The following is a 23,123-nucleotide window of genomic DNA, read 5'->3' as shown; positions in this document are numbered from 1 at the left end:
TGAGGGCAAGTTAGTTTCTCTCTCACATTGCTTTGTCAACTACTGCAAACCCAATATGATAGCTATATCCTTCAGCATGTGCAGTTCAGACTAATGGTATTGAACTATACTTGGTGATTGACAGTGAGAATCCCTTCTCAATATTTGGTACTCCTAATTCTCCTTCCAAGTGTTGTCCAAACTGGAGTAATGATTCATCAGGAAAGGAAAGTTAGTATTGTTCGTGTTTGAGCTGATGAAGTTATGGTATAGATTCTGGAGTCAATGTTTAAGACCTACATGACTATGTGTTTAACACTGTACCAGCGTCTCTAGTGGTCTTATCCTGCTGGTGCGCCCTGCTTCATTTAGGTCACTGCTGGAGTACTCTGACACGTTAACTGTACATTTTGTTTCTGTGTTGCTTGACCATTCTGCAGAGCATTTTTCCTGATTTAGACATAATTCCCTCAGATGTTAATCAGGAAAGCTTTGTGGGGTGGGGATCGAATTTGTTGTGTCTAAATCTGCAACTTTAGTTCCTCTGTGTAGCCTCACCAGCTTTGTTCTCGCCGTGTTTTGAAACAGCTGAATTATATGCTCGGTTGCTGTGGAGAGCAGTTGAGAGAAAATGCATTTAGATCAGTGAGTAATTAATGGCAGATTTCCTGCCCTGGAGGACATTAGTGGATCAGATGGATTCTTGTGACTATCCAGTTTTTTGGGGTCATTGTTACTTAGTTTAAAGTCAACTGATTTGCTGATGTTGGAAGCCCCAACGTCTGGTTCTGCCTTTATGAATTGTGGCCAATAATATGTGCTCGACGTCTAGATTTAAAGGGGATTCGTGGAAAGTATGCTTTTCTAGCTGCATTTCTTAAATGCTTAAATTTAACATTGTGCATCCTACTAAACAGATATACTTTCTCAGTGAAGGACTTGACAATTTCAGTATTGCTGATGTTTAGCTTTTTTTTTACTCTCAGCGTCAGTGTCTGGCCCTGCTCAGCCGTTTTACCGTCTCAGACCGACTTTCTGAGTTCAAAAAACAGCAGGAAGCCACTCAAGTTGGTGGGGTTAACAAGAAGGATGAAATGGAACTCGCAATGCAGCAGGTATGCTTCCTTTTGGTGGTTTCTCTTGTTTTCTGTATGTCTTATTAGAAGGGGTAACTACCCTAAGTGATACCAGTTTTAGCCTGAACTTGCTTTTTGGTTGTCTTCAAAAATGGACAAAATATTGTTCTAACTGGACCGATCAATTAAAATAATGCCAAATGGTAGTTATTTGGCATGATGGATAATTCATTCCAAACAAATGAGTTGGGTTTTAGTGCATTGGCACTTTAACTGTGCTCATTGCAGCTGTTTGTACTGTGAGCACAACATGTTGGCTGAGAACTCAAATTCTGTCTGGGACTGTGGCTAGCTAATATGCAACAAGGAATCATTACTTTTCTAATGTTTTGGCTAAGAATAACTTTGTACGTAATATTTTTTTTCCTCACAGATTTGTGCAAATGTAGTTCAGTATTGTCAAACACTTCTGATACAAAGCAGTGTCGGGTCCCAGCACACAATTTGTCTCTTTACTCCAAGTCTTTCTGAAGGGACATCTCGAGAAGGAACCCGGCAAGGTAAGCAGTCTACATACCTTTGCATAAGCGTATATTCCAGTGTATTCATCTCTCACTTTTTCCAGATTTATGTTACATTTTCCGAGCATATAAGATAATTAGGGGATTGGACACATTAGAGGCAGGAAACATGTTCCCAATGTTGGGGGAGTCCAGAACAAGGGGCCACAGTTTAAGAATAAGGGGTAGGCCATTTAGAACGGAGATGAGGAAGAACTTTTTCAGTCAGAGAGTGGTGAAGGTGTGGAATTCTCTGCCTCAGAAGGCAGTGGAGGCCAGTTCGTTGGATGCTTTCAAGAGAGAGCTGGATAGAGCTCTTAAGGATAGCGGAGTGAGGGGGTATGGGGAGAAGGTAGGAACCGGGTACTGATTGAGAGTGATCAGCCATGATCGCATTGAATGGCGGTGCTGGCTCGAAGGGCTGAATGGCCTACTCCTGCACCTATTGTCTATTGTCATATAGCAAAGCTTTGGGCATGGCAAGGTTTGACTGCAAGGAACCATGAATGATGAGGGAAATTGAGGTTCAGGTCAGGAAAATTGGGAAGCATGGGTTAGGTATTGGCAGGCGGGATCAAGTGTATCCCTCATGGGTATAGGGGATTAGCGTTATAGATTAAGGAGCATCCTTAAGCAAGAAATTAAGGTCTTAAAGGGGGCATGAAATGACTCTTGTAGATTTTTAGATTTAGAGATACAGCGCGGAAACAGGCCCTTCGGCCCACCGTGTCCGCGCCGCCCAGCGATCCCCGCACATTAACACTATCCTACACACACTAGGGACAATTTTTACATTTGCCCAGTCAATTAACCTACATACCTGTACGTCTTTGGAGTGTGGGAGGAAACCGAAGATCTCGGAGAAAACCCACGCAGGTCACGGGGAGAACGTACAAACACCGTACAGACGGCGCGCGTGGTCAGGATCGAACCTGAGTCTCCGGCGCTGCATTCGCTGTAAGGCAGTAACTCTACCGCTGTGCCACCGGTATTAGGAGAATCCGAAGAGATTTTAATGTATATTAGTTTTTAAAAGGGTAGGGAAAAAATAGAGCCCGTCTTGAACCAAAGTGATCATCTTTGTGTGGAGTGGCAGGAGATGGGCAAAGGCCCCAATGAATATTTCTTTCTTTTTTGCCACGAGGAAAGATATGAAGGCAAGTGAGCTTGGGAAAGATGAGGGCAATATCTTGAGGACAGTCAGTATTATAGTCGGCATGGTTTTGTTCATGTCTCATGAATTTGATTGAGGTTTTTTTGAAGAAGTAACTAAGAAGGTTGAGGAGGGCTGTAAACATCTATATGGACTAGTACAATGCCTTTGATGGGGTTCTGCATGCTTGGTTGCTCTAGAAAGATCGCATCGGATTGAGGGAGAATTGGCTTAATGGTTGGAAGCAGAGAGTGGTGATGGAAGATTGTTTTTTGGACTGGAGATGGAAGATTGTTTTTTGGACTGGAGGCCTGCGATTAGTGGTGTTTTGTCATCTATATCACTGATTTGAATGAGAATGTACAAGACATCATTCATAAATTTGCCAATGATGCTAAAATAGGTGGTATGGTAGACAGTTAAGATAGTTATCAAAAATTACAACAGGATCTTGCTCAGCTGGGAAAATGGGCCGAGGAATGGCTAATGAAGTTTAATTCAGATTAGTGTGAGTTGTTGCATTTTGGGAGGTTGGTCCAGGGCAGAACCTTCACAATAAATGATACGGCCCTGGGAAGTATTGGGATCTAAGAGTGCTGGTACATAGTTCCCTGATGCGGCATCGCAGGTAGATAGGGTGGTGAAGAAAGCCTTTGGCACATTGGCCTTAAACAGTCAAGGGAATGAGTAAGGAAATTGCATTATTATGTTTCAGTTGTACAAGATGTGGTGAGGCGGATGGTGGAGTATTGTGTTCTGTTTTGGTCAGGCTATTGTAAGGAAGATGCTGGCAAGGGCGCAGAGAAGATTTACAAGGATGTTGCCAGGACTCGATGGCCTGAGCAGACCTCCCAACCCTTCCGAATTTGGCGGAAGGTTTCCGCTTTCTTATTTCATTTCCGCCATTCCGATTTCACCTCACATTGTTCCGCAAAACACATACCTCGACGCTCGCCCTGCCTCTCGCCCCGCCCCGCCTCTCGCCTCGCCGCTGGCCCGGCCTCACCTCGCCGCTGGCCCCGCCTCGCCGCTGAATTTTGGACATCAAAATTCTGAATTTGTAAAATCAAATGTTGGGGGGGGGGGGTCTGCCTGAGCTACAGGAAAAGGTTGGGCAAGATGCTTCGTAGTGAACTTAAAGAGGTTTGTGAAATCATGAGGGGAATAGATAGTGCAAGTATTTTTCCCAGGATTGCGGAATCAAGAATTTAGTGGGCATTGGTTTAAGGTAATAGGGGAAAGATTTAATAGGAACCTGAGGGGCAACTTTTTCACACAGATGGTGTGGATACCTGCCAGAGGAAGTGGTTGAGGAACGTACAATAACATTTGAAAGACATTTGGACTGGTACATGGATAGGAAAGGCTTAGAGAGATACGGGTCAATGCATGGAAATGGCACTAGCTCAGATGGGGCATCTAGTTCAGCATTGATCAGTTGGACCAAAGGGTTTGTTGACATGTGGTATGACTGATTTGCTTCTGTGTGAATGAATATAACTAAGTTGTACTGTACTGTTTATAGGTAATGTGTGGCCATGTTTAAGTGCAATCGTTGTCTGGCTGTGTCTAACTAATTGCTTTACAGCCAGGTGGGATTATAATTAGAAACATAGAAAATAGGTGCAGGAGTAGGCCATTCGGCCCTTCGAGCCGGCACCACCATTCAATATGATTATGGCTGATCATCCAAAATCAGTACCCCGTTCCTGCTTTTTCCCCCCTTTCCCTTGATTCCGTTAGCCCTAAGAGCTAAATCTAACTCTTGAAAACATCCAGTGAATTGGCCTCCACTGCTTTCTGTGGCAGAGAATTCCACTTGCCTTGTTGCCACTTTTACTGTAAATTTAGAAAAACTGGCAAATTTTGAAAACACAGGTTGCAGCTTTATGTTTTAAATGTTATTTTTGGCTGTGGCAGTATCTCATCTATACCCTTTCATACCGCATGTTTCCCCATCTCTGATTGATGTCTGATTAATTTAGAATATGTTGAAGATGGTATGTGACCGGGCTAAAACGGTTGCTGTTTTTCAGCTTGAGTTAGTGACAGAAATGTTATTCCTCCCTTGTTTACAGATGCTCAGCTGGCAATGGTTCCTTACTGGAGGCTGCCCAGCCTTGGGATCGTACTGTTCCTATTGAGGCAAAGTGCAAATGATTTCTTCAGCAGCTATGAGAGTCACCGGCAGAGTGTGACCAAGTATCAGAATCTGCAGCACCTTCCCCCAGATGAAATAAAGGAGGTCTGTGTGCGGTAATATTTTGTGAATTGAAACCTTGAACAGATACCCTTCCCTTGGCTAACTAACAGTGCATGATTGTTCAGATTATTTTAAGATACTTTCTCCCATACCTATACTCTGGGTTACATTCCAAGAATTCCACCCTTCCCATATGATCCCATCCAAATGGCCTTTCTCTGTGAGATATCAGACCTGTGGATCACAATGAACTCTGCCATTACTTTTACTTGCTGTGCAGTTTCCAGTGGCAAGGCACAAATAGCTATCAGAATGAGGAAACAGTGGCCTTTTCCCCCCTCCTCTTACCAAGAAACTCAAAAATCTGTATTGGAGTCTCATCTGTTAATGGAATTTCTCAGTCATTTGGATGACAGAACACTGGCCAACGTTGGCCAGTAATGGAAAGATGGGTGGCACTACAAACACAGCATTAAACTACTAATGCCTTGTTATTCCATCACATGAGTTAATTCTTGAGAACTGAGCAAATTCAGTTGGAAAACCAATGTTCAGAAATGATCAGGTATTCGTTTCAGTGGATTAGTGACCTCCATGAGCCTTTTTGGATCACCATATTGTCTCTACCACAGAAAATTAATCCAAGTTGCATAGTTCTTTCCTCATAAAAGGAATGGTAAGAGTAGAGTTGCTGCCTTACAGCACCAGAGACCCGGGTTCCATCCTGATAACGGGTGCTCTCTGTACAGGGTTTGTATGTTCTCGTGACTGTGTGGATTTTCCTTGAGTGCTTCGGTTTCCTCCCACACTCCAAAGACGTACAGGTTTGTAGGTTGATTGACTTCGGTAAAGATTGTAAAATTGTCCTGAGTGTGTAGGATAGTGCTAGCACACAGGGATCGCTGGTCGGTGTGGACTCGGTCGGCCGAAGGGCCTGTTTCCATGCTGTAACTAAACTAAACGCCTGACATTTGTTTTCTCCCTGTCCCTGCTGAAGGACAATGTTTGTGTGTCCAGAACGCTCCAGTTAGTTCTAACCACTGGAAGCAACAAAAAACGATGTACAATTCAACTGATCAACTTTGTCATGTGTCTCACAGCTATGCCAAGCAATAATACCGACTGGTGTGGACAAGATTTCAGCTGCACAGCGACAGGTTCTGGCTAGACGGCGACTTGTACACCAGATTAACCATCGAGCAGAGTTGCTCTCCCTCTACTGTTGTATCCTTTCTTGCTGGTTTCCGTACAGCTTCACAGGAATGAGCGAAGCTGCACCTTTTCTAAAACTCGTCTGAGTTCTGGTTCTGGTTGATTACTGTGCAAACACCTCACAAGTGGTTATCTCGTGCAGGTTGCTGTTTAATAATCGCATGGTGTAATGAAGGCATGGTCTGGAACATGGTGGTGGTAATGAATAAATTGTACCGTCTGGTGGTGGGGATGTGAATAAAATCTCCAGTTTGGATGGGCTGGAGGGTAGCTAATTAAGTCTCTTGCTTGGAGGAGGAAAGAGGGAGTGGATGTCCCCAGTTTGGTGGATGTAGGGGAGGGATGAATAAAGTCTGGTTTGGTAGGAGAGGGGTGAATAAAGTCTAGTAGGAGGGGGTTGAAAAGGTTTTTTAGTTTAGTGGCAGGATTGGGAAGCATGAAAATTGAACTGTTTTCAGTTTTGTTCTTTGACATTTTAACTTTTCAGACATTGTGGAAAACTGCCTCTTCATTTTGTGGCGCCATTTAGAGTATTACTTCTTGCATTGTGTTCCCTCGGATACCCATGATTTTCCAAATGTCCTGAATGTTTCCAACAGGGGTAGGGAACAGCAAGGTGAGATGCAGGTTTGAGCTTAAACATTGCAAATACTGACTTGCATTAGATCGATCATTTTAATTACAGGTTGTTGAAGTCTACTTGTTCTCTGATAGATACGCAGCAGATTATATTTTGTGCATCACTTGCATTCTCTTAACGTGCTAACCAATGTTCATTACCCAGTGCAATAGGCCATGATCTGAATTTAATGAGTTTGCATAAAAATGTTGATGTTCTGTTACACAATCCGTGGTTTGATTCAGTTGGTAGCTTGAGCTGCAATAATATTGGGCAAGAGAGGTAAATAATATCAGTCTAGGTTAAGCTCCTGATAACTATTCAAGAATCCCTGAGCAATAGCTATTTGTGCTCAAAAGTACTTTCAATAGGGGGGCAAAAAATCATCCTCAATGATGGTGAAGAATGGCATAAGACTGCCAAAGGCGAAGCTGAAACATTTGCAATAATTTGTAACCTAAAGTGCTGAAGAGATGATCCATCTGGGCTTCCTCTCAGGACCCTCACAAACACAGAAACTGGAACAGGCAGTTATTTAGAAATGGCTGATAGGACTGGTTGCAACATAGCAACATAGCAGCAATGCTGAAAACATGTGGCTTTTGAACAAACCACACCTCCAGCTAAGCAGTCCCTGTACAGTTACAGCACTGGCATCTACCCTACAATGTGAAAAATGGTCCAGGAGTGTCCTGTGCACAAAGCAACAGGACAATTCACACTAGCTTATTACCACTGAATTAGTCTATTCTTACCTTCTGCACTGTGTTGTATTGTTGACAGTGCTGTCAAACTGCAATTACTCAACAGGCTGTTCACCGATGGCCAGGCTAGATTTTCCCTGGGCAGCTCCGCTTGAACCACATTGCGGCCTTTGTCCAAACATAGGCAAAGAGCAGCGGGGCAGTGAGGTGAAAGTGACTACCTTTAACATCAAGGCATCGTTTGACCAATTGTGACACCAAGGAGCCTTGATAAGAATGAAGTCAGTGGGCATCAAATAGGAAACACTATAGTGATTAAAGTTATATCTCACATAAGGGAGAAGGCTGTGGCTGTTGGGGTTCATCAGCACAGTTCTAGGACATCACTGCAGAAACGCCTCAGCGTTATGACCAAGATCCAACCACCAACAACTTCTAAACCTTCCTTATAACATAAGGTCAGAAGTGAGTATATTCACTAGTAATTGCACGATATCTAATTTCATTCGCTCCTCCTGTCAATGAAGCATGCCATTTTTGCTTGCAGCAAAATCCAAATAATATTTGGATGTGCTGCTGAACAGCAAGTAACATTTGCATTAGAAAAGTGCCGGGCAGTGGTGATCTCCAACAAGAGAAAATATAACCATCTAATATTGATATTTAATGGTATAACCATCACCAGATGTGCAGTAACTTCCATTAAGAAAGGTCCAGACCTGAAACGTAGCCCATCCTTTTTCACCAGAGATGCTGCCTGAACTGCTGAGTTACTCCAGCACTTTATGTCTATCTTCAATTAATTAGAAGCTCCATCTAAACACTGACTATGAAAATGGATCAGGGGCTGAATATCTGGCTGGCACCATATAAACTCCCTTCCTGTCACTCTTAAAACTTTCCATTAACTAGAATTGCAAATCAGGAGCATGATGGAACATATCCACTTGCTTAGATGAGTGTTGTTTCATCAATACTCAAAGCTCAGCATTTCCAGGTTATCAAAAATTACAGGAGAACTTTGAGGTCATCAAAAATTACAGCTGTGCAATTAGGCTGAAGAATGGCTAATGGAGTTTAAGACAGATAAGTGTGAGGTGTTGTATTTTAGGAAGTCAGACCAGGGCAGAATCTTCACAGTCAATGAATGGTAGGGCTTTTAGTACATTGGCCTTCATCAGTTAGGATATTGAGTGTAGAAGTTGGGATGTTATGATGTTGATGAGGCTACATCTCAATTTCAATTCAGTTTTGGTCATCTTGCTGAAAGGAGGATGTTATTAAGCTGGAAATTTCAAGTAGATTCTCCTCAGTATAATTTGAAAACAAACTTGAGAGACTATGGTAAAATTTGGTAGTCTTGAGTAGCTAATTTCTGGAGTTGACCAAACTGCCAACTTGTTTTTTTATATTTTATTAAACCTAGATTCTCAGAGGTTTGGTTCAAATTCTGATTCCAGGCGTCTCAATCTCAGTCAAGTAAATCAACATGACCTTGAGCAGGTAGGTTTTAACCTTCATTACGACCATGTTATCTATCATGTGATGATGGTCACAGTTATAAAATCTGCTACCTACTGTACTTGAAATAAATGAAGGATCTGTCAGTGACATTTTATCATAAAATTGATGGAGCTTTTTAATGCCATGTTTAAATGTCATTATACGCATATTAGGTGAATAAATACATGAATTGGAGACAGTACTTTCCAGGGACTGTCCATAAAGGCACGCTAATTGTGGGATAGTAATTTGAGGTATAATTGTGGGATTGTAATTTTGCACAAAGCAGCTGGAAGGAATGATGACATTGATATCACCCATTTGAAGATCAGAATCTTGCACTTCTAACTGGCCCTACAATGGGACCATAGGTAACCTGCTGCTGGAAATATGCAAGAGTAGATCGCTGGTTGCTCGTGTCGTTCTGCCACAGCCGTCATTGCTCACTGCCATATTGGGTAAATGTCCAGGAGCATCTGACGGATGCACAGGTTTGGCCTGAGGCCAGTGAAGCAGAACATGGGGTGTGGGGTTATGGGATGGGGCTTCTTTCAGTTCTGTGTTTAACAGTGCAAACTGGGTTTTGTCTTATTTCTCCAGCTTCAAATTGATGCTGCAGCGAGCTTTGGGGAATCTCTACAAAAGAAGTTGCTGGAAATTGAGAATGGTTATTGCAGAGTACGGTCAAGACACTTGTTTATTCAAGCACTCGTTCGGCGAATTCGTGGCCTTGTGAGGATAAAGAGGACTTGATAGTCTTCTCATTGTGTACACATCCATTTCCACTTTTCACTTGGCCTTTTTTTAAATTTCTTTTCTGTCAGACGCATAAAACTAGTATAATTTTTTTATTGTTGAGGATCGACCTGTAATTACAAATAAAAGGTATTTTCCAGATAGAATAAAATTCAGCGTTTAGAATTAATGATTGCGTTTTGTCCGAGTCTAGGAGTGTATGGAATACAAGACTGGCTGATTCAGGACTGATCCAAATTAAAGCTTTGCTTGATGTGATTATTACTGCGGGGGCCAATAAGGGATTGCCTTCCACTACCTTTCATTTGAAGGTACTTTCATAGCACACTGGTTTTGTTTTATCAAGATCCGGTAGATCATCATTTTGTTTTTTATTACCCTGCTTGAATTATTCTAAATGTAATTGAATATAACTTTGTCAGCTGCCATGGTGAGTTCAGGGCTTGAAATTTACCCCCCCCCCCCCCCCCCCCCCATGAACGCAAGCAGGTGCTGCCCTCACCATTTTATACATAATCCAAAATTGATTGCTGTCTATTCTATTTTTCACTCTAAATCCCTATCTTGGCTCTGTTTGGTAGTAGTCACCTCTAAGGTAAGGTTTGGTGTTAGTGTGCCATTCTAGAGAGTTGATTAAATGCACCTTTGTGGTAATGAGGGAGCTATACAGTTGGAGATATTACCTGAGGCAACCTGTGCCTTCACAGATGGACAAATACAAGAGCCCTCCCATTATCCTTTCCTATGGTGCTGTTGGATCATTGCTGAATTCAAACATTTCACCACTGCTGCCAGCCAAGTCAAGAGTGTTAACTGTTGTTTGTTTTATGAAATGACTTGCTACAGCTCTACAGGCCTATTAATGCAAAAGTACAACAAATAAATATTCAATGATCAAATAATACGATAAACTAATAATCAATGGTCACAAGTAACCAGGCCATTTTAGTGCAAAACCGAAGTATGTAGTGCAACGAATACAAAGTTCTTGTAAATCTTATATGCTATATAGACAATAGGTACAGGAGTAGGCCATTCGGCCCTTCGAGCCAGCACCGCCATTCAATGTGATCATGGCTGGTCATCCACAATCAGTACCCCGTTCCTGCCTTCTCCCCATATACCTTGATTTCGCTAGCCCTAAGAGCTCTATCCAACTCCCTTTTGAATGTATCCAGTGAATCGGCCTCCACTGCCTTCTGAGGCAGAAAATTCCACAAATTCACAACTCTCTATGTGAAAAAGGTTTTCCTCATCTCAATTCTAAATGGCCTCCCCCTTATTCTTAAACTGTGGCCCCTGGTTCTGGATTCCCCCAACATCGGGAACGTGTTTCCTGCATCTAGCGTGTCCAATCCCTTAATAATTTTATATGTTTCTATAAGATCCCCTCTCATCCTTCTAATTTCCATTGAATACAAGCCCAGTCGCTCCATTCTTACATCATATGACAATCCCGCCATCCCAGAAATTAACCTTGTGAACCCATTCCCTCAATGGCAAGAATGTCCTTCCTCAAAATAGGAGACCAAAACTGCACACAATACTCCAGGTGCAGTCTCACCAGGGCACTGTACAACTGCAGAAGGACCTCTGCCCCTATACTCAACTCCTCTCATTATGAAGACGAACATGCCATTAGCTTTCTTCACTGCCTGTATACCTGCATGCTTACTTTCAGTGACTGATGTACAAGCACACCCAGGTCTCATTGTACTTCCCCTTTTCCTAACCTGATACCATTCAGATAATAATCTGCCTTCCTGTTCTGCCACCAAAATGGATAAACTCACATTTATCCACATCTGCCCACTCACCCAACGTGTCCAAGTCACCCTGCATCCTCATAGCATCCTCTTCAAAGTTCACACTGCCACCCAGCTTTGTGTCGTTTGCAAATTTGCTAATGTTACTTTTAATTCCTTCATCTAAATCATTAATGTATATTGTAAATAGTTGCGGTCCCAGCACCGAGCTTTGCGGCACCCCACTGGTCACTGCCTGCCATTCTGAAAGGGACCCATTAATCCCTACTCTTTGTTTCCTGTCTGTCAACCAATTTTCTATCCATGTCAGCACCCTACCCCCAATACCATGTGCTCTAATTTTGCCCACTAATTTCCTGTGTGGGACCTTATCAAAGGCTTTCTGAAAGTCCAGGTACACTACATCCACTGGCTCTCCCTTGTCCATTTTACTTGCTGAGGTAGTGTTGTGCAGTGTTCAAAAGCCTGATAGTTGCTGGGAAAAGCTGTTTTTGAACCTGGAGACGATTCTTGGGTAGATTCCTGTATTACCTTCCGGATGGTAATCGTGAGATGAGAGTGCGTCCTGGGTGGCCAGGTTCTTTGATGATACACTGGAATTTAGAAAGATGAGAGGGGATCTTATCGAAACATATGATTATTAAGGGGTTGGACACGTTAGAGGCAGGAAACATGTTCCCAATGTTGGGGGAGTCCAGAACCAGGGGCCACAGTTTAAGAATAAGGGGTAGGCCAGTTGGAACGGAGATGAGGAAAAACTTTTTCAATCGGAGAGTTGTAAATCTGTGGAATTCACTGCCTCAGAAGGCCGTGGAGGCCAATTCTCTGAATGCATTCAAGAGAGAGCTAGATAGAGCTCTTAAGGATAGCGGAGTCAGGGGGTATGGGGAGAAGGCAGGGACGGGGTACTGATTGAGAATGATCAGCCATGATCACATTGAATGGTGGTGCTGGCTCGAAGGGCCGAATAGCCTACTCCTGCACCTATTGTCTATTGATATTAGCTGCTTTCTTGAATAGTCAGTCTGAAGAAGGGTCTCAACCCGAAACATCACCTATTCCTTCTCTCCAAGATGCTGCCTGACCTGCTGAGTTACTCCAGCATTTTGTGATACCTTAGCTGCTTTCTTGATGCATGTGCTTCCTGTAGATCCCTTCAATGGGGATGTCAATACTTGTGTTGCACCAGGCAGTAACTACCACATTCTACACCTACCTTTGTTGCTGGGCTTTCTAGTTACCAAACCAGGCCATGATACATCCAGTTGGTGCGCTCTCTACGTACACCTGCACAAGTTCAAGACCGTATTCAGTGACATATGGCATCTCCTCTTCTAAGGAAGTAGAGGCATCAATGAGCTTTCTTTAAGATTGTACCCAATTGTTAAGACAAAGACACTTACATTTTTCGTTGTTTAGTTCATAGGAATGCTGAGTTATTTTGATTGGTAATAGGTTTGTTCATAATCTGAATGGTATGTATAAAAATCCACTAGTGGAGAGACACTAAATTGGGTTTCTAGAGCAAAGGTGTTGAAGAAAGATCCCGCCTTGAAATATCACCATCAGAGATGCTGCCTGATCTGTTGAGTTAGTTCAGCATTTTGTGTCTTTTTTTTGGTGTCAGTTTTCTTGCAGTTCCTTATGTCTGATGTTATGTGTGGATTGATTGAGAGAGGTTTCTCCTAGTGTTTGTATTGTTCAAGACTACTGCAAGTGATTATAAGATTGTAAAGAATTGAGTCTTTTTCACCATACGGTTCAATCTCAAGGTGTACGGATTCAATAGCACTGACCCCAGAGAAATAAGCAATGCTGGTTCATCAGCTCATCTCACTGAAAACGAGTGAGGAAAGGTTGAACAAACCATGGTTCTTTTAGAGGGACAAACTGATGGTGGTATTCAAGATGTATAATTTTACATTGTGGATGTAGAACAATTTTATCACTGCTGGAGCGATACAAAATAGTTGTACATCATTGATATGGAGAAAATGTTATCGCTGTGAAGAGGCACAAGATTGTGTTTTAGAACATAGCAGTTTTCAATTCTCTGAATTCAAGTCTTATCTTGGCGTAAGGAGATATGCATTTCTTCTTTTCTCTCTTTAAGGCCTGGTGACCTGACAGCCTGGGCCAGCTTATACTGTTGGTTCCTTCCACAGCCACCGCTGCCCTATGCCACTGCTGCAGGCAGCACTTGTTCATCCAGCTGATTTAGTGCCCCCAACGCCCACGTCATCCTCCCGTTGCAACACCATGACCTGAGGCCACTGCGACCACGTTCGCCATTACCTCCCGCAGCCACCTCTCCCTTTCCATGTTCCAAGGACGAATTGTACCGCTTCCCCTTTAGGGTGATTTTCAAGGGGAGCGCTAGGTGAGCTCACAGATGGGTCACAGCTACCGACTTTCCCCTTCACTACTCTCATGTTTCCTTCTTTGGCTCCAAATCTTTCAATTGTTTCTAAACACCAGGCTGCCATTGGTCTTACCGTGAGGAAAGGCAGTCGTAGTCTTCAGGGAGAGACAGATGTGTGTGACCCTTGGATGATGGCTGTGTGAGGTACGGTCTGATGGGGGTAGGTTTATCAAAACCAAGAGGAGATATAGCCAATGACTAACATCATAAACGAAACACAGCCCTTCCAACAGTGCGACACTCCCAGGCTACTGCACTATTGGCTTTGTACAGGGTTCAAGTCTCTAGAGCAGGAGTGAATCAATTCTTACGTACTTTCGCTGATCCCTACCTGACACTCTGAAAGTAAGCAGCCCTACCTAGCCTCACATGCGTTATTTGCTAATCAGCCATATGTTCAGGGACACTGATCTTCTCAGGATTGTCATAAATGGACGGGACAGGATTTGCCCTTTGTCTTGAAAGTCGATCACACATTGAAATTACGCATTGACGTCATGCACAAGACACTCATTTATATTAAAAAATTTATTTATAGATAATATGAACCCATTAACGTAGGTTGGTACAGCCGAACGAGCACCACAGTCACAGTGCTGAGGAATTACAAGCAAGAACAGTCAGGTATGTTCACACGAGCCATCTCAGGGTGGGAGACACCACTCATTATGATTCACTACAGTCTCATGCAAACATCACCACCAATTTCACATGAAAGCTTCATGTGATTAAAATTTATCTATTGATTGGTCCCAATCTCCTGACTACTGAGATCAGAAATAAAGTAGCCGTTTATTTATTTTTATTGAGAAGGCAGTTAAAGTTACAGGAATTCTCTCCAAGCTGTCTAAGGACTTCCTGTTGATTATAAACAGATGGTCAACAACCAAAGTCTGGTTTTTCATCTGTATAATTATTGTGTCAATAATTATTACTTCTTTGAAATGGAAGAAATGATCCACAATGGCAGGATGAGGAGGAGACTCTGACTAAAGCCTGTAATGGAAGCACAATGCAACAAGGAACCAGTGCTTTTTTTGGCTGATAAAAATGATTGAAGATGTTAGAAATGAGCACAGGAGAGGAGCATTTTAACTTTGGGGCCTCTCACACTGTATGCCCTGGGGTTTGTTTTGTATAACCTGCTCCCACGTTATCCTGGCATTAATACAGAGTAGTTTATTCTGATGAAGGCACTCGTTATAAGCCCTGAAAACTCTTCCATGACAACCCCAATGTTCCCTTACAAATGTACAGAGTGGCCTTTCAGCAGATCCAAACTGAGAAGCTGCCCCTTCAATGCAGATACAAGTAATTCTGAAGATTAATTCAATTAAATACATAAATATTTTACAAACTCTTCTCTCACTTCCCTCCGATAAACAACCCCTTTTTCCCCACCCCCAGTGCAAACAGCACCTGATATTTTTCTTTCGATTTCCCCAAAAAATGAATCAGTTCAGTTCACAGAACCTGACCTACAAAAACACTTGTTAATTACGGGTGAAATGGTCTCCACCTGATATCATTACACAAACATGCAGATCATTTACAACCACGAAAGCAGTTTGGTGCTGCCCCTTGGGGCAATTTCAAGGACAAGAATTAATTACCTGTGGTGAGCTGATGTAGCAGGCAAGAAATCTTGACCAATTCAGCTTGATTTGAGCCTTGTTGACTAGCGTATGACTAGTCCCTTTTTAGTGCAATTCAGTGAATATACACAATGCCTGGCCCAAGCAATTTATACATGGACAGGTCTTTGCCTCCTCTCTTGCACTGTTTGTAAAATCCTCTGTTCACCCTTTGGGAAGCAAGTCTGGGTAGAGGTTTGCTGTTTGTTTTGGTGCAGCATCCCTTCACTGGTAACTGTTTCAGCACCATTTATAAATTTCAATTACTTTGGCGAAATGTTTCACACATTAGACTTTTCACTTCGTTACTTTGCAAAGTTCAAACTGCGATGTGACGATCCAAATGTCATCCCGTTGAACTTTCTCACGTGTAAATTACTGATAACGATAACCCAGCAAAAATGAACATTTGAGGATGGGGCTTGAATGGCAGAGGAAAAATCCTCGAGACCCAAAGTGAGTGGTCAGTGAAGATCACCATGGATGACAGTGGAAGGTCACCAATAGTTGCAAGGTAAAATCATCATTCCTAAACCAGATATCCAGCTGGTTTGCAAAAATATTAAAACTTAAAGCTTTCATTAAATATCTTGTTGGAGGATACATTTTACTATTCATGTTCACTTCACTACTTCCATCTCCTTCCTGAAGAAAATCCTTTTGCCACACAAGGGAGTCTCTTCAAGTGTTATAATCTAATGTTTACAAGTTTGGTCAAGGTTCCTCTGGTCTGGGTGAATCTTGCGGTTTGTTTCCAAGTTTCATCTGAATCAATAAATGCTGGACTCTCATCTTGTCCACCACCAGTCCCCACTTCTCATTCCCAGCCATCATCTGACCTGCTCAGTCAGAACCATTTTCAGTATAAATACTGTACTTAATGTTCATCTAAAACACTTGCTTCAACCAATAAGCCCCGTGCCTGCTGAGCAATATTGGTTTCAGTACCGGCAGTGTACTGACTTGATTTTGCATGTTTTTCCAATCTATCAGTGCTTTTGTTCCTCCCTTGCTGTAGAAACACCTGTAGTGCCACCATCTCTTAGGTTCATTGTATTCCAGGTCTGGCCTCAATTTTCCTCAGAGTCAAACTCTGCTGTTAGCTCTCCTCCTGCCTTGGAACATCTAAGGTAGTTAGGAACTAGGGTAGCTGGGACATTGTTGACCGGTGTGGGCGAGTTGGGCCGAAGGGCCTGTTTCCACACTGTATCACTCTATGACTCAATGACTCTATATCCTGATGGTAAAGATACTGTACAAATGCAAATAGATAATATTGTTCTCAATTTATGTGGCTACTCAGACGAATTTTACTTGGCTAGAATTTTGAGCCATATTACTAAGTTTTAACTTTAGACCAACAGAATTGTTGGAAGATGCTACAAGTCTTGTATTGGCCAGTGAAGCCACATGCCTGAGTGACTCCCAAGATTTTTCCTGACCATCTTCAATGAGCAAAAGGTTGCCCTTATGCATCAGGCAGTGCACTACACGTTGGCAGTGCACTACACATTGGCAGTGCACCACACGTTGGCAGAGGGGCAAGATGTGCTTTGCTGCAACAGTGAGCAGCATGAAGAAAGTGTGGAGAGTGAGGAAGGTCAGGGTGAGCATGGTGAGGCCATGATGTAATTAGTTCTACTGCATTCCAGATATGGACTAGCAACCAGCTCTGACCAAACGGACTTTTGTTGAAATAAATCCTACCGGCTGAGCATAAAGTTGACTCTTGGTTTACTGAAGTGTTGAAAATACAATCCAATGGTGTTATTTAGGCCCCACTTGTAAGAATATATATACGTTTTTACATCATTTTTACGACAGAATGAAGATGGATAGCTGACATTGGGATTGCTATAACAATTTTGTTGCAGCACTTATATTTGATTACTGTGACCTAAGTAAAACTATTGTTTAAGTGGAGCAAACATTGAAAGCAAACACTCCCATTGGAGAAAGGAAGATTTCACTGAAACTCTGCAGGTGTTGGACAATATAAGTTAAGAGTTAAAATGAAGATGTGTGATTTCCAAAATTGGAGAAGTGTGTTATAAAGTAGAAGCTTTGTCTGGCTTAGGTTGTGCATGATTCCTGTGGAAATCTACACGAGTAAGGTGACATGTTAGGAAGCAGACAGTCTAGTAAATAGTCTAGCAATAGTCCATTACATTTTCATTTCAACACACTTAAGGTACATGGGGAAGAGGGGTGTGTTGCAACTATTTCTGGAAAAAAATATTTTTCAACATGCAGTGCCCAGCACTCCTATCTGTTGCCTGACATCACTGTGGGATGAAGCCATACCATTCACTTAGCATTGGGGCAGTGAAAGCAACTATTCAGGTGACATGATCATATCTCGTGCGTGGCAGTGTGCAGGGGTGTCAGAAACGGGGTGTCCATTTAGCCTGTCCAGCTTCCATCTCAGCAATGTCATCTGGCTTCACCGCTGAAACCATCGGCCCTGCCTCTGCTACCTCTGGATACGACTACTTCAAAGCTCTTCTGGTTTTACTTACTGTGAACTTGAGATTGTCGCCTGTTTCCTACCTCTGACCAAGGCTCACCGCTGTACTTGCTAATTAACATTCTAGAATTCCCATCCCATCATGGTCTGATGTTCCCGCTTTAACCTCCTCCAGTCCAAGGTATGTGGTGCTTTAATTCTGCCCATCATCAATGAACTTGGTTGCCCAACCATTATTGGCTGTGTCTTCAGCTGCCAAGGTTAAGCTTGGAATTCCCTCCCCTAATTTACCCACCTTTCACTTTCCCACCTTTCACTTTGAAACAAACCTTTTAAACCAAGATTTAGGGCGTTGGTGACCTGGTTAGTTGCAAGGAGAAAATGTTTACTTCATCTGTGAAATTTTCTATTACTTGGCATCACACACATTGCAACAATGCAAATCAAAAGTCCTTTGTTCTCTGAAAGCGATGTAAAAAATATTAAATCGTATATCTTCCACTCACTGAGTACTGTGAAAATTGGCTGTATTTTGTACTTTGCTGTTGTAAACAGGGCAAATCTGAGCAACCTCTCATCAGGTAGTCAGTGTAATTGCACTGGGGCAGGTGGATCAGTGAGTTGGCTCGCTCAGATGCACGAGTTCTTAGCAATGCATCTGCAACAAGTCAGACCACAGCCTTTGCTTTGCGCCACCCACTCAACCATTTCTTGATCCCATGTGATGTGAATTGAATTTGCCTGAGGCTGGCAGGTGGAACGGTGGGGTCCTCAGGATCGCAGGCTGAGATGGATCATCCAGCCGGCACATCTCCAAAAACACTGGCAACAGCTTCAGTTTTGATTTTGGCACAAGTACTGAGTTGTGGTGTTGTCTGTTCCAGGTAGTTGTTTAAATCTCCAACAATGTAAATGACTGGCAAGACTACAATCTGATCAATTGTGCAATTGCATAGTGCTGGTTGCAATGTGCTGTGTTCACAGCTTAAACACAGAGAGTTGACACCTGGTGTTTGATACGCTTGGATTTTGCTGGCATACTCTCCTATTGCCCTGTTGAACCTGAAGCTTGATGTTTAAAGGGACATTCTGGCCATGAGGTTCCAGGCTGTCAATCCCATTGAATCTCCAGGATACCAGATCGTCACCAATGATGCACAGTTGCATCTCGCCATCATCATTCTTCAACTGCCTGCTCTCTGATGGACTGGATTTATCTGAATGAGCATAGTTGGAGTGCCAGGTAACGCAGCGCAGATTGCCCTCTGTGTGACGGCGGTCTTTTGCCTCCAAAAGTATGTTGTGGTGTTCACTCCTCTGTGCTATGAACAGTGCTATGAACAGTGCTATGAACAGATACATCTGCAGCAGGTAAGCTGATGAGGATGAAGTCTAGCATGTGTTTCCCCCCTCATTTTGGTCCACTCACCAGAAGACTGCATCTTGTCTAAAACCCTGGCTGGAACCCATCTCATCCAGGTGAATTATCACTACTTAGTCCCGTGAATTTCTCTATTACCGTACGTGGCATATTAATCTGGGTGTCTGTTCACAGTTCAATAGTGGTTCCAGTGGGATGCCCAGCTTACACTCTTCCTTCTCCACCATGAACACTAACACCAAGTAGTTATGCCACAAGTCAGCCACTTCCTTATTTTCCATTTACATTGGGACACATCTTCTACCTTTGTGCTTACAATGGGATTCACATGAGCACATGGCAGCCCCAGTTTCCAGCCCTGAGACCTTTTCTCTCTAAATACTGCATCTGCAGATCTGGCCTCTGGGAAGAAGCAAGTAGTTTCTCAAAAAATACTTGGTTTAGTTATTTTCACTGTTTTAATTTTGCAGTCACATCTTGTTGCTGGCTGTTTTGTGACATTGTCTGTTTTCAATGCGCCGAAAACGTAGTTTGTTCCCTAACGCCCAGACATTTGTACAAACAACATGCATCTGATCCACGTTTTAACCTCACTGTTGTTACCATTCATTACTTATTTTTCTATCCTGATTTAATTATTTGACGTGGTTTGTTTCCATTGCCCTCTGGTACCTGAGGCTCCTGGAGAGTGTGTTTCAGGGAGGTGGGGTGACGGCCACAGCAAGAGAGGTGGGGACACTGAGACACAAAACGCAGGAGTAACTCAGCGAGTCACTGATGTGGGCACACTTGCGAGAGGGAGGATACTGCGTAGGTTGGTCGGGAGGCTGGAGCCACTCGTGTGACCCTGTGGTGTTGACCCCAAACCAGGCTCAAATGTCTTGTCTTCCTTCCCTCTGGGGAAACTACACAAGCAAGGTAGAGGGCAGTGATATTGTCACCTCCCTGATCAGAGGAGCATCAGTGATTGATCAGGATATTGTGCAAGGAGGTTGAAGAGGGAAAGGAGAGGACATTTTTTTGGAGAAGATGCTTGAGGTGATGGAAGATGACGTTGAATGGAGGTAATAGAGGGAGCTCTATCACTGTTTTGGGAATGAGTGAGAGTGAAGGTGCAGGAAATGGAGCAGAATCACATTCAAAGAGTCCAATCGACCCTCTGAACCTACCAGCCTCTTGCAGCTTGTTAAACATCAGTCGGTCTCGACTGACCTCACCTTGTTGCCCAAGTCACAGCTTAAGTTTTTTAATTGTGGAAAATCACTGGTTAAGTTTTCTGGATGATTGGATTCCATGACAACCCTGAAACTAAATCAAATTCTAAAGAAAATTTACGTTTACTTTCCAACTGTCTCATTAAATTGGAAAGGGGGACAGCTTTTTGCACCCTTAGATCTAATTCGAGGAGGAGGGAGGGGAGGGAGCAGAGTTGTCTTTAGAATCTCCAGTATCAATATGGTTGAGGTGCAGTATTGGAGGTGATGGGACAAGACGGTCCACCTCATAGAGACGTTTGTGGAAATGCAACTAGTTCGATAAATAAAAAGCACCTTAGACCCATGGCAATCAAAGTGGTGACAATTCCAAAGAAGAGCTGACCATAATTTTAACCATCCACCTGCACTCTGAAATGATGTCAAGCTTTGTTTGACTTCCCAAAACATCAAACCTTTCCAAAGGCAAAGGTGTCGCTAAAGTATTTATCAAAGGAAATATTCTACATTATATAGATTTGCCCACTTATGAACCAGTATGGTTCTGACCAGACTTCCATTTGTCTAGTTTCTGCAATTTGGAACAGTCCAAACTCAATGCCTTTGCCTAAAGCTAGCTTCTCGCCTTGCTGTGAGAGAGCAAGAACTTCCCTCAGTTCAGCACAAATCTCCCAAGATCATATCAAACTCTGCCCCTTGGTGGAAAATTGCCCTCTGCCAAAGAGGGTCATTGATGCACGCATTAGGGTAAGGGGAGTCTAACTTGCCCGTTGGCTTGCCAGACATAAACCCTCCAATTCTTTGATGACCACCACTGGACTGGAGGACGTGCCTAGTTGTGACATTCTGAAGAGGTGCACACAAACTTCACTGGCGTCTCTTGGGATTTGACAGTGGGAGGAAATGGCCAGAGGCCCCTGTTGTGGTACGAGGGAATTCTGAAGAATGGCTGTTCTCATTGTGAAGTGCAGAATGAAAACGTTTCCTTTACGAGGTCCATCTGCAGTTTTTGATGAGAGCGGCGGCGTTGAGATTGGATGAGAATCAACGTGGTCAGGTGTCCCTTGGTTCTGCCCTTCATTCCGGGCTCTCTGAATGGCAGGAATTATCATCTTTGCAACTTCCCTTCTTTTCCCATTGCCATTCCTTTCCCTTTAACCAGCGACAGTGTTCAAAGAGATATGGCTGCTGGGAGTCCCAATGGGAAGTGCAAAAAGCTCTCATGGGACAACCCTGCACTCCCCTCCAAAGTCTCCTCAACATCATCGTTCTCAGACTGCTGTCTCCAGATCCTCGTGGCCCACCGACTGAAGTTGCTGTCTGTTCTCCAGGTAAGCAGCAAGTTCCAGGTCCCCTGCCTCCTCTGCTTTGTGACCCGCAGTGTTGCCCTGCAACAGAAGGAGGGAAGGAGTCGACAGAGGTGTAGACGGTCAGTTCACGCAGACAGAGGCACGCACAGGTGTAGAAAGTCAGTTCACACAGAGGCACGCACAGGTGTAGACGGTCAGTTCACACAGACAGAGGCACGCACAGGTGTAGACGGTCAGTTCACACAGACAGAGGCATGCACAGGTGTAGACGGTCAGTTCACACAGACAGAGGCACGCGCAGGTGTAGAAGTTCAGTTCACATAGAGGGTGCAGGACAGTTCAAGTCAATCATACATTGATGGAAGTGGGTTGGGGGGGGGGGTTAAGCGATGTATTTGCACTCGATCAGTGGGAGTCTGATGAGGGGGGCATTTACTGTCCCTCTAATCACACTGGGTGGACAGCTGGGTCCTTCCTTAAAGAATGTTAATGAACATGTTGCATTACTAATGATAACCCAATGGTTTCTTGGTTACTTCTACTTAAACCATTGGTTTATTGTAAATTGCCTTTAAATCAAATTATAATTCTCAAGTCACTTTATTTGAATTGGAATGTATTTTGCAGATTATTAAATCCAAGTGTGATTATTACTCGTCTAACAATGCAGCCTCTACACTAACATGTTCATAGGCAAGCAGAGTTTTGTGTAAGAGAGACTGTAACTAAACAGCGATTGGCATACATGTCTGATACTAAATACATATGTGTGAATAAGGTGAGTGCTGTTGAGGTGACTGTATTTTGTATGTACTGTTGTGAATAATTGAGAAATTAAATAAAACAACAAACGTTTGTGCTTATACAGTGATAAACAATGAAGGCTGTGAATAGTGTACATGTATGCAAAAACAATGAAAACATTAATTACATAAAATATCACCTTGGAGACAGATACATTCTGAACATCATAAACAAAGAAACCAGCATAAAATACTGTTGTCTTGGAATCCTTTGGAGCCTTTCTTCAATGAGGGAGCTGGTCCTAAGGAGGACATGACTGGAAATTTCAACATCAGGGAGTCGGGTTCGGAAATTCTTTTTGAGCTGGGAACAGAGTTTGTTTCTTATTGAAAGATCTCAGGATTCTGCCAAAATTGAATG

At 43.0% G+C, this 23,123-nt stretch overlaps 2 protein-coding genes across 4 annotated transcripts in view; one reads left to right on the top strand and one right to left on the bottom strand.

The window, feature by feature from the left end:
• nup205 (nucleoporin 205) overlaps positions 1-10,026 on the top strand; it is an 89,251-nt gene extending 79,225 nt beyond the window's left edge. The window contains exons 37-43 of the mRNA XM_078417003.1: positions 966-1,094; positions 1,489-1,615; positions 4,847-5,013; positions 6,072-6,195; positions 6,671-6,799; positions 8,933-9,009; positions 9,610-10,026. Coding sequence (XP_078273129.1) covers positions 966-1,094; positions 1,489-1,615; positions 4,847-5,013; positions 6,072-6,195; positions 6,671-6,799; positions 8,933-9,009; positions 9,610-9,762 — 906 coding nt within the window. The 3' untranslated portion in view covers positions 9,763-10,026. The remainder of the gene's footprint in view (positions 1-965; positions 1,095-1,488; positions 1,616-4,846; positions 5,014-6,071; positions 6,196-6,670; positions 6,800-8,932; positions 9,010-9,609) is intronic.
• Positions 10,027-14,488: 4,462 nt separating this feature from the next.
• dgki (diacylglycerol kinase, iota) overlaps positions 14,489-23,123 on the bottom strand; it is a 134,511-nt gene continuing 125,876 nt past the window's right edge. For all 3 annotated transcript variants that reach the window (XM_078417001.1, XM_078417000.1, XM_078417002.1), the window contains one exon: positions 14,489-22,037. In XM_078417001.1, the coding sequence (XP_078273127.1) occupies positions 21,921-22,037 (117 nt within the window). In that variant the 3' untranslated portion in view covers positions 14,489-21,920. The remainder of the gene's footprint in view (positions 22,038-23,123) is intronic.

This window comes from Rhinoraja longicauda, chromosome 20 (assembly GCF_053455715.1).
Source record: "Rhinoraja longicauda isolate Sanriku21f chromosome 20, sRhiLon1.1, whole genome shotgun sequence".
NCBI classification, from domain to species: Eukaryota; Metazoa; Chordata; class Chondrichthyes; order Rajiformes; family Arhynchobatidae; genus Rhinoraja; species Rhinoraja longicauda.
Note: the sequence above shows the minus strand (reverse complement) of the source record. Positions and strands in the feature narration are given on the sequence as shown.